This window comes from Pristis pectinata, chromosome 18 (genome assembly GCF_009764475.1).
Source record: "Pristis pectinata isolate sPriPec2 chromosome 18, sPriPec2.1.pri, whole genome shotgun sequence".
Lineage (NCBI taxonomy): Eukaryota > Metazoa > Chordata > Chondrichthyes > Rhinopristiformes > Pristidae > Pristis > Pristis pectinata.
Window position 1 is genome coordinate 38,417,644 of NC_067422.1, and position 12,133 is coordinate 38,429,776.

A 12,133-nucleotide genomic window follows, 5' to 3' on the forward strand; every position below is an offset into this window, starting at 1 on the left:
ATTAGGACAGATAAGTCCCCGGGGCCTGACGGAATATTCCCCAGGCTGCTGCATGAGGCTAGGGAGGAGATTGCTGAACCGTTGGCTAGGATCTTTGAGTCCTTATTGTCCATGGGAATGGTACCGGAGGATTGGAGGGTGGCAAATGTTGTCCCCTTATTCAAAAAAGGTAATAGGGATAGTCCAGGGAATTACAGACTGGTGAGTCTTACGTCTGTGGTGGGTAAGCTGTTAGAAAGGATTCTAAGAGATAGGATCTTTGAGCATTTGGGGAAACATGGACTGATTAGGGACAGCCAGCATGACTTTGTGAAGGGAAGATCTTGCCTCACAAGCCTGATAGGGTTCTTTGAGGAGGTGACCAGGAAGATTGACGAGGGTAGTGCAGTAGATGTGGTCTACATGGATTTTAGTAAGGCGTTTGACAAGGTTCCACATGGAAGGCTTCTTCAGAAGGTCAGAGGCCAAGAGATCCAGGGGGACTTGGCCGTGTGGATTCAGAATTGGCTTGTCTGTAGAAAGCAGAGGGTTGCAGTGGAGGGAGTGCATTCGGATTGGAGGGCTGTGACTAGTGTCCCACAGGGATCGGTTCTAGGACCTCTACTTTTTGTGATATTTATTAATGTCTTAGATGAGGGGGTGGAAGGTTGGGTTGGCAAGTTTGCAGATGACACAAATATCGGTGGTGTTGTGGATAGTGTGGAGGGCTGTCGAAGCTTACAGAGGGACATTGATAGGATGCAGAGCTGGGCTGACAAGTGGCAGATGGAGTTCAATCTGGAGAAGTGTGAGGTGGTACACTTTGGAAGGACAAACTCCAAGGCAGAGTATAAGGTTAATGACAGGACTTTGGGCAGTGTGGAGGAGCAGAGGGATCTGGGGGTTCATATCCACAGAGCACTGAAAGTTGCCTCACAGGTGGATAGGGTAGTTAAGAAAGTTTATGGGATGTTAGCTTTCATAAGTCATGGGATCGAGTTTAAGAGCCGCGAAGTGATGATGCAGCTCTACAAAACTCTGGTTAGACCACACTTAGAGTACTATGTGCAATTCTGGTCGCCTCATTATAGGAAGGATTTGGAGGCATTGGAGAGGGTGCAGAGGAGATTTACCAGGACGCTGCCTGGATTAGAGTGTGTGGATTACGAGGAGAGACTAGAGGAGCTAGGGCTTTACTCATTGGAGAGAAGGAGGATGAGGGGAGACATGATAGAAGTATACAAGATATTGAGGGGAATAGATAGAGTGGACAGCCAGCGCCTCGTTCCCAGGGCACCAATGCTCAATACAAGAGGGCATGGCTTTAAGGTATTGGGTGGGAAGTTCAAGGGAGACGTCAGAGGGAGGTTTTTCACCCAGAGAGTGGTTGATACATGGAATGCGCTGCCTGGGGTGGTGGTGGAGGCTGATACTTTGGTCAAGTTCAAGAGATTGTTAGATAAGCATATGGAGGAATTTAAGATAGAGGGATATGTGGGTGGAAGGGGTTAGATAGTCGGCAGAACATAGTGGGCTGGAGGGCCTGTATTGTGCTGTATTTTTCTATGGTTTTATGGTTCTATGGAACGGGTCTGGAGTTGCAAAGGGCAAACCAGAAACCTGACGACCCACACTCAATGATTCAGGAACAGCTTCTGCCCCTCCACCGTCAGATTTCTGAAACGTCCATTGAACCCATGAACACTACCTCGTTATTCCTTTTATTTTGCACTACTTATTTTTGTAATTTATAGTAATTTTTATGGCTTTGCACTGTACTGCTGTCACAAAACAACAAACCACGTCATACAAGTCAGTGATAATAAACCTAATTAAGGAACGGAGGACAGATTTCCTCCCCAGGGACATTAGTGAACCAGACTGGCTTTTCCAACAATCCAGTAGTTTTTGTGATCATCATTCGTGACTTTTTTTTTAAATTCCAGTTTACTAACCAAATTTAAATTCTACCCAACAAGGTTGTATTTGAATCTGGGTCTCTGGATTACTAATCTGGTAATTTAACTGCTGCATACCATTGTACCCCCATCAGTGGTGAACCCATGAACAGACTTAAAAATAAAAGATGAGAACTTTTAAACTGAGATGATGTCAGAAGGATTAGTGCACAACAGCAAGCATTGGTTTCACAGTCATTTTTTTCAGCACACAACCTCAATTCAATCTAACAATTTATCTTGGTGAGTGTTGGACACACGACCACCGAGCTGTCTGTCCAGATAGCAACAGCACCACCACTACACTATGACCTTTATCCACTCGGAAACTACATGATCCATGAAAAAATCTGCTCTGATGTTGGGAACTTCATAGATTAGTCATGTCTGATCAGGAAGTTCATTGAGGAAGTGAGAGGCTGTTTAAGTACTTCTATCAATTGGACTGGAGGGAAACAGTGTCCCAAGTGCTGTTCATCTCTGCAAGTGAAAAAGACAACAAGGTTGTGTTGGAGGCCCAACATTTACAAAGCAGCTCACCTGGACAGATCTGCTGTAGGAAGGTGTAGACGGCCACTTCCAAGGATGCGGAACTGGACAGCCCTCCGCCTAATGGGACGTTACTTGCTGTTACTGCCTTGAAGCCGGGGAGTGGGCCTGCTACATGGATACAACAAAGCACAAATTCACAGAAGTGCAAATAAAACACAATCTACTGTTAAATAAAACTTGATGGACATCCAGTGGTACTTTTGGTATATCCTAAAGGCTAATCGTGACTTTAGAAGCATTCTTCATAAAGCAATAAGTAGAAGGGGATGAGAAATTCTACATATTTATTAACCAACATTCATAACACAAAGAAATGACAAGTAGACAGATTCTCTAACATTTTTCAGCATAGGAGTAGGGCAAGTTCTGCAATAATTGGATGAGATGCTCTCTCATTCCCCTTGTGCAGCTTGTACCCGGAACCAGTGCACCGAGCTGCAGGTCTGAGTGCTTTCAAAACACTGTCTATACCTATCGATATTTCTCCAGTAACATTTACCTCTTCAGAGGCTGAATGCCAACTCTCTTGTACTTCTTGCAGTCCATGACCCTGAACACTAAACAATAAGCCATCAATTTCTAAGTTGTCACTGACCTCCTCTCCTCTGGAGATCTTTCCTCAACCATTCTTCAACCACGCACACCCTGCTTCTAGTAGCACCCAATGTCCACAATCCCTGGCTACAGCCCTTCTTGATTAAGGAAGTTATTTCTTCCAACCGTGATTCCACATTTTTTTCCTTCTTTATTCTAGATCCTTTCCACTCTCACCGTGCACAGCTTCCTGGGCCTAACCAGTTCAGTTTCAGTTTCACCATGGACATGCAAACCTGCTACAGGGCTTTCACTTCTTTGAATACAGGCCAAACCAGCTCTCGTCTTCTACCCAGCAGAGCCTGTTCTCACACTAGTCAGCTCCTCCTTTATCTCCACTCACTCCTTGCCTTTGTGAGATCTGTGGAACATTTTGTCCTTTCCCCTCCACTTTTTCTGGCACACTGATGATGGTTTTGAAGACCTTTTCTGCTCTTGCCCTAAACTTAGGAAATTTTAACTTTCTGCCCATTTCCATCTTTCCCTCACGTTCACGTGATCCACCTGTGTATTCCTTCTTTGACTTAACAGCCAATATCCAACACAAGGCTGACCCGCTCACCCAGCCCCTGCTCCGCCCCCTGACAGCCACCTTGATTGCACTTCAACTCACCCACTTCCTGTGGTCTCTATTCCGTTTATACAGTTTTCCATTTTCAATGCACTTATTCTGACACTAACACCTTCCATTCCCTTACTTCTAAAATGTTGTATTTTTTTTCCCCTTAATTAAATTTCCCCACCAGCATTGGTATTGGTTTATTATTGTCACTTGTACCGAGGTACAGTGAAAAGCTTGTCTTGCATACCGATCGTACAGATCAATTCATTATACAGTGCAGTTACATTGGGTTAGTACAAAGTGCATTGATGTAGTACAGGTAAAAACAATAGCAGTACAGAGTAAAGAGTCACAGCTACAGAGAAAGTACAGTGCAATAAGGTGCAAAGTCACAACAAGGTAGATCGTGAGGTCAGAGTCCATCTCATCGTATAAGGGAACCGTTCAATAGTCTTATCATAGTGGGGTAGAAACTGTCCTTAAGTCTGGTGGTATGTGCCCTCAGGCTCCTGTTTCTTCCACCCGATGGAAGAGGAGAGAAGAGAGAATGACCCAGGTGGGTGGGGTCTTTGATTATGCTGGCTGCTTTGCCGAGACAGCGAGAAGTATAGACATAGAGTCCATGGAGGGGAGGCTGGTGTCTGTGATGTGCTGGGCTGTGTCCACAACTCTCCACAGTGTAGTTGTCAGGGGAAAACTGAGATAACATGATCAGCTCCTGATCTCATTACAGCCTTAACCCAAACATGGACAAAAGAGCTGAACTCCAGAGGTGAAATGAGAGTAACTGCCCTTGATATCCAGGCAGCATTTATCAAGTATAGCATCAAGGAGACCTGCCTAAACTTAAGTCAATGGGAATCATGCCTGGCTTTTTGGAAGCATACCTAGCACAAAGGAAGATGGTTGTGGTGGTTGGAGGTCAATCTTCTCAGCCACAGGACATCTATGCAGGAGTTCCTCAGGGCAGTGTCCTAGGCCCAACCATCTTCAGCACCTTCATCAATAACTTTCCTTCGATTTAAGGTCAGAAGGATGTTTGCACAATGTTCAACACCATTCACGGTTCCTCAGATATTGAAGCAGTTCACATCCAAATGCAGCAAGACCTGGACAATGTCCAGGCCTGGGCTGATAACTGGCAAGTAACATTCACACCACACAAGTGCCAGGCAATAACAATATCCAACAACAGAAAATCCAGCCGTCACCCCCTGACATTGAATGGCGTTACCATCACCAAATCCTCACTACCGATATCCTGTGGGTTACCACTGACCAGAAACTGAACTGGAGTAGCCATATGTACAATGTGGCTCCACGAACAGGTCAGAGGCTGGGAATCCTGTGGCAAGTAACTCACCTCCTAACTCCCCAAAGCCTGTCCACCATCTACAAGGCTCAAGTCAGGAGTGTGATGGGACACTCTCCACTTGCCTGGATAAGGCAGCTTCAACAACACTCAAGAAGCTCAGCAACAGACAGGACATGGTAGCCCATCCACAACCATTCATTCACTCCAGTAGCAGCAGTGTGTACCATCTACAGGATGCACTGCAGTAACTCACCAAGACTCCTTAGATAGCACCTTCCAAACCCACCACCACTACCAGTTAGAAGGACAAGGGTAACAAAAGCATGGGGACCACCACCCCCTGGAAGCCACACACCATCCTGACCTGGAAATATATTGCCATCCCTTCACTGTTGCTGGGTCAAAATCCTGGAACTCTCTCCCTAACAACATTCCGGGTATACCCACACCTCAGGGACTGTAGTGGCAGCTCACCACCACCTTCTCAAGCAACCGGGGATGGGCTTAAGTCCTATTTCAGCCTGTGAAGTGCACATCCCTTGAATGAATATATAAAAAAAGTAGGGGGGGGGGGGTGAGAAAGGGATTGCTCTGCTGGGAGCCTGCACTGAGCTGACAGGCCTGCACTGTACTAAGTAATTGTTTCTCTATAATCATGAATTTAGTTAAACCCTAGTGAGTGCTAAATTGTGATACATTTCAGTCACCTTGGAGCCTGTTATGTAAATTTAGTTATTCACACATCCTTCCTGCAACCAACGCCATGAATAACAGATTAACTCATCCTTCCTTTCATTGCTTTTGGTTACATTTTATCAAGTGCAATTTTATCCAAAAAATTGGATATCAAATTTATCTAAAATATACATAAAGTACTCAAAAACTTGATATGGTGTTACTGATCCAGCTGTGGCATAGCAAAGGGACCATACCCAACACATAACTGTGCTGAGAACTGTGGAACAATTTTACATAAGTCCGATAAACACAAGTGTCTTTCTTGTATAAAATTGTATTCAATAGCATTTCCAGCACAGAACTAGACCACCCAGTCTGACTAGTTAATACTGGTGCAAAAAGTAAGCTGCTAGAAGAACTCAGCAGGTCCAGCCGCATCTGTGAAGGCAAAGGGATGTTCAATGTTTTGGGACGTGACTGTAGCTGGGACTGAGAGTACAGAGGGAAGATAACCAGTATAATTAGGTGGGAGGGAGGGGTGAGACAGGGGCTGGTAACAAGTGGAATGAGGTGAGCGGTGGGGGGGGGGGGGGGGTTATCCTTCACAAGATCCTCCTTTAGTCCTTCATCAACCTTTAATTCTTTTTTTCCTTTGGGTTTATCTACCCTGAGGTATCTATGTTTACATTACCCAGCTAATCCCTGCACTATCAGGTTTTGCATTCCAACCATCTCACCACCCCCTCCCCCCGAGTAAAACAAATTGAAACAAACGACTGCAGATGTTGGAAATTTGAAATAAAAGACCAAAAAATAGCAGAAACACTCAGCAGGTCAGGCAGCATCTATAGAGAAATAGAGTCAATGTTTCAGATGGAGAGAAGGAAGCATTGCAAAACTGGACTGGAGTTTGGTGGGTGTGGGCAACACCTTGGGAGCTGGTTTCTGGCTCAGGAAGAGGGGATAAAAGATGTAGGTAAGTACTTTGGTTCTTTGCTGGTGTCTCAGTTTGGAGCTGTGCAGGAAGACCATGAGTCCAGGGAATACCCAAGACGGGTGCCCCAAGGACCATATGATCCAAGTTTCCCCTCAACACTCCAGAAAGGAGTATCACTCAGGGAATGACACCATCCATTGAGCCCCGGCATAGAAATTGGATCAAAGGTGCCTGAGTGAATGTAGGAAGTGCCAAGCTGAATCATTCAGGAGCTGGCCATTGCGTTTCACTCTGGGAAGAAGGAGAAGAAGTTGTAGAGTCACACAGCATGGAAGTAGACTGTTTGGCCTACTACGTCCGCGCCAACCAGTGGGAAACCCACTGTACTACTCCAACATTTGGCCTGTAACCTTCTATGCCTTGTCGATTCAAGTGCTCATCTGGACACTTCTTAAATGCTGTCAGCGACTCTGCTTCCACTACTCTCTCAAATACTCTCACTCTGAGGGAAAAACATCCCCCTCAGATTCACTCTAAATCTCTTACCCCTTACCCTAAATCTATATCCCCTAATTTTAAAAAAATCAATAGCACAACACTGGAAAATACAGTGTTGCGCAATGAAATGTTTAGACATAGGTATGGCCTTACCCCTATAATGCTGAATAACTCCCTTCACATAATTGGCCCAGTTAGGTAACCCTGGGGTCAAAGGGTTTCCTTCTGACGGCACAGGAAATTCCAGTCGCTTTGGTTCATCTGCTTCCTTCGCCAAGGTACATAATGAAATGTTTCCATCAGTGCTCTGGCACCCGACCACCACAGTGACCATTGGGAGAGCCTAAGGGATTAATAGCTCATCATAAGTCCTACCACAGTTGGAGCTCCCTCTTCCATTTCCCATTCCTCTCAACAATACCTCTCTGCCAGTCCTGTGCTCTCTTCCTCCCTGTATTCCTGCCCCCTTATCTCTCCACTCTTCCCTCCATCCCCTTCCTACTTCCCGCCCATATTCCGCCACAACCCTCCTGCCCTCTTTCCACTCCCTCTTCCCCTTATCACCCCCTGCTCTCTTTCCCCTTCCTCTGAGCCCACCATCCCTCTCTTCCCCTCTCCTGCCCACTCCCCCTCCATTATCGTCTGCTCTCCTCCCATTCCACTGCCCTCTTCCCCCTCTCCTAACGCCTTCACCCATCTTCCTCCCATCCACTCACCTCCCCCTTTCTCTTCTCTGTGATCCCTGGCACTTCTGTCTCCTCTCCCCCCCACTCCTTCTCCTCCACCAATTCTTCCTCATCCCATTCCTCTCCCCACATCCCTACCTGCCCTCCACACCACCTTACATTATACCCCTTGTTCCCCTCCCCAATACTCTCTAACTCATCCCCTCCCTACTCTAAAATCCACACGTGCTTCCCTCCCCCCATGCGAGCCCCCCTTGACCTGCTCCCCCACTCAAACCTTCCCCTTGCCACTCTACCCATTCAATTCTTGTCCCCTTCATGATCTCTCCTCAGCCATCTCCTTCACGCCCCATCCACTTCCCCCAATACCCTCGAATCCCTGCTCATCCACCTCCCTCGATCCGCCTGTTCCTCCAGGCGCTGCTCTGCTCTGCTCCTTCCACCCTCTCCCCATTCGTCAAAACCTCCCACAGAAAAGGGAGGGGGAAAGTGGGTTTTCTCCCTTTTCTCTTCCCTTAACCCCCTCCCCCTTCTTCCCCCTCCCCCTCTTCCTCCCCTCCTCCCACCCCCTTTGCTCGCTCTTCCCCCCCACCCCTTTGCCCCCACACACTCCTTTGTCCCCTTGCCCCCTCCTACCCCTTTTCCCCCTTACCCCCTCTTGCCCCCACCCACCCTTTTGCCCCCTTACCCCCTCTTGCCCCACCCACCCTTTTGCCCCCTTACCCCCTCTTGCCCCCTTACCCCCTCTTGCCCCCTTACCCCCATTTGCCCCCTTACCCCCTCTTGCCCCCACCCACCCTTTTGCCCCCTTACCCCCTCTTGCCCCCACCCACCCTTTTGCCCCCACCCACCCTTTTGCCCCCTTACCCCCTCTTGTCCCCACCCACCCTTTTGCCCCCTTACCCCCTCTTGCCCCCACCCTTTTGCCCCCTCTTGCCCCCACCCACCCTTTTGCCTCCACCCACCCTTTTGCCTCCTCTTGCCCCCTCTTGCCCCCACATGCCCCCTCCCGCCCCATTTTCCCTTTGTCCCCTCTCTTGCTCCCTCCCGCCCCCTCTCTAGCCCCCGCCCCCATTTCCCCCTCCCCCTTTTGGTTCCCTGGCAGCTCCCGCCCCCTCACCCCGACCCACCATGGGCAACACGAATCCCTGGTTATAATCCGTGTGCTCTCCGATGAGATTTACTCTTCCTGGGGCAGCCACGGCGATCCTGGGCTCGCAGTCCGGGTAAGTCTCCCTGAACGCCCGCAACGCTTCCTCCAACACGACCTGAGGCTCCGCCATGATACTGCGGCCCGCTCGTCACACCTGTCAATCAGGCATTGCCCCGCCGGCCGCTCCCACCCACGCCCTCTTCCTATTGGCTACGAGCGGACGACGCCCCCGTCCTGGACCAATGATACATCGATAAATCATAGGCGAAGCCCCCGCCCAGGAATGATTGACGGATGAGTTTACCTTTAAACCACTGGTGATTTTACTAACAGCTGGGTTTACATATAACTCTGCCTGTGTCCTGTTTGACAGGTAGTTTGCAGTTAACCTCACCCCAATCTGACTGGTATTTCAGTTCACAATATCCCGCCCATTATCTGTTGACAAGAGAACACTGATGTGATTGACAGGTGAGTTACCTGATACACCCATGATCTGATTGACAGGTGTCGTTCCCGTTGGTCTCATACATGCACTGACAAGCGAAGGAGTACTAGGGAAAGTAATGGTGCCAGTGGCCAACAGGTCACCTGGACATGATGTCTCCATCCTAGCATCTTAGCGGGAGTAGATGAAGCGTTAGTGGAAACGTTCACTGTAACGTACCAAAATTCCCTGGATTCTGAGGAAGTCCCAGAGGCCTGGAGAACCACAAATGTAATGAGGACAAAGGTGCCCTAAAGCAGGAGACTTTAGAGAAGTTAGACTAACGTCTGACATTGGGAAAATGCTGGAATCCATTATTAAAGAGGTAATAGCAGGATATTTAGAAAAAAACAAGTGACAACCATCCAGAGTCAACATGATTTTACGTAAGAAAAATTGCATTTCACAAAAATTGCTAAAGCTCTTTTTGAGGATGTAATAAATCAGGGGAACCTACGGATCTTCTTTATTTGGATCTCCAGAAGCATTTGATATGGTGCCACAAAAGCTTACTACACAAAATAAAATTGAACGGAGCTGGGAGTAATATATTAGCATGGATAGGTAATTGCTAACTAACAGAAAATAGAGAGATGAGATAAATGGGTCATTTTTTGATTGGCAGTCAGTAACTAGAGGGGTGCCATTGGGATCATTACTGGAGCCTTAGCTATTATAATCTAACTTGATGACTTGGACGAAGGAACTGAGTACAAATTTGCTGATGATACATAATAACACAAGAAAGTAGGAACACACGTAGGCTACTAAGCCCCTCAAGCCTGGCCCGACATTCAACATGATCAGGCCTTGCCTCCTCTTCTGTACCAGTCCCACATAGACCTCAATTCCCCAATCGATCAATAATTTATTTACTTTCTCTTTTAAAAGACTCCAGCGATTTATCCTCCACAAACCCCTGGGGTAGAGAATTCCGGAGATTCATCACCCTCTGCTTCTACAGACCTCAGTTTTAAATAATCGTTCCCTTATCTTGTAACTATGTCACCTCATTTGAAGGGCTCCCACTAACGGAAACATCTCAATGTCACCTGTCATGCCCCTTAGGATCTTATATGTTTCAGTCAGATCACCCTTCATTCTTCTAAACTCAGAAGAATACACACCTAACTTTTTTAGCCATTCGTGATAGAAGACCCTCTCATCTCAGAAATTAACCTGCTAAATTTCTTCTGTACTGCCTCCAATGTTGATGGAACATTGGCCTTTATTGGAAAGGGTATGGAATATGATAGTAGGGAAATTTTGATGCAGCTTTATAGACCTCTGGTGAGATCACTCCTGGAGTACTATATAGAGTTCTTTCTCTATAGTTAAGCAATGATATACTTGCATGGGATGCTGTGTGGAGAAGGTTAACTAGTAATTGAACATTGCACCATCATCAGCAAACTTCCCCACTTCTGACCTTATGGTGGACCTTATCATGCCCTGATTAACATGAATCTGTGATTAGTTTTGTCGTGACTCGTGACTCACAATGTACAGTCGGGGCTGATGTAATGGAACCAGAAAATGGAGGAAATATCCAGAAAACTGCCAGCTTTTATGAATAATGAAACACCTTTGTTTCCGATCAGTGCAATTTTGCTGATGTTATTTATACATCCTCTAAGGCCTATCTTTTATTTCTTTACTGATCCCATTTCCATTTCTGTCTGATCCACACCATCATTCCATGTGTAATTTAGTTTCTGCTCCCTTTCATCCTGTCACAGAGATTCAGTTCATTAAAATAATCAAAGTCACCACACCACAAGAGGCCATTCATCCCAGCAAGTACATGCCAGCCCTTGTAGAGCAATAGATTCCGTTACATTTCTAACGTTTTCCACTTTCATCGAAGTATTCAAACCAGATGTAACACGCACAAAGTGCTGGAGGAACTCAGCGGGTCAGGCAGCATCTATGGAGGGAAATTAACAGATGAGACCCTTCATCAGGACTGGAGCTTCAAGCTTCTGCAGTCTCTCTTGTAGTTCAAGGAGATGGTTCCCAGCATCTTTCTCCGTGTACTCTATCTGGATGTATCACGGCTTGGTACGGCAACTGCTCTGCCCAGGACCGCAAGAAATTGCAGAGAGTTGTGGACACAGCCCAGAACGTCACAGAAACCAGCCTCCCCTCCATGGACTCTGTCTATACCTCTCGCTGCCTTCGTGAAGCAGCCAGCATCATCAAAGACCCCACCCACCCGAGTCATTCTCTCTTCTCCCCTCTCCCATCAGGCAGAAGATACAGGAGCCTGAGGGCACGTACCACCAGACTTAAGGACAGCTTGTACCCCACTGTGACAAGACAATTGAACAGTTCCCTTACACAATGAGATGGACTCTGACCTCACGATCTACCTTGTTGTGACCTTGCACCTTATTGCACTGCACTTTCTCTGTAGCTGTGACACTTTACTCTGTACTGTTATTGTTTTTACCTGTACTACCTCAATGCACTCTGTACTACCTCAATGTAACTGCACTGTGTAATGAATTGACCTGTACAATCAGTATGCAAGACAAGTTTTTCACTGTACCTCGGTACAAGTGACAATAATAAACCAATACCAATACCAATATTCTTGAAGAACAGCCCGATGTCCCAGCCAATTTTTATCTTCACCAACTTCTCAACAATAGATTACTTCTTCGCTGTCAGACCACTCTTTGTTGGAGCTGTAGATTTACCACTGCTTGCCCACTTTGGAACTGTAACTACA

At 46.9% G+C, this 12,133-nt stretch overlaps 1 protein-coding gene across 1 annotated transcript in view; it reads right to left on the reverse strand.

The window, feature by feature from the left end:
* The window catches only part of galk1 (galactokinase 1), a 29,847-nt gene extending 20,769 nt beyond the window's left edge, over positions 1-9,078 (reverse strand). The window contains exons 1-3 of the mRNA XM_052032867.1: positions 8,890-9,078; positions 7,227-7,416; positions 2,478-2,597 (exon numbers count right to left, since the gene is read on the reverse strand). Coding sequence (XP_051888827.1) covers positions 2,478-2,597; positions 7,227-7,416; positions 8,890-9,042 — 463 coding nt within the window. The 5' untranslated portion in view covers positions 9,043-9,078. The remainder of the gene's footprint in view (positions 1-2,477; positions 2,598-7,226; positions 7,417-8,889) is intronic.
* Positions 9,079-12,133: the final 3,055 nt, after the last annotated feature.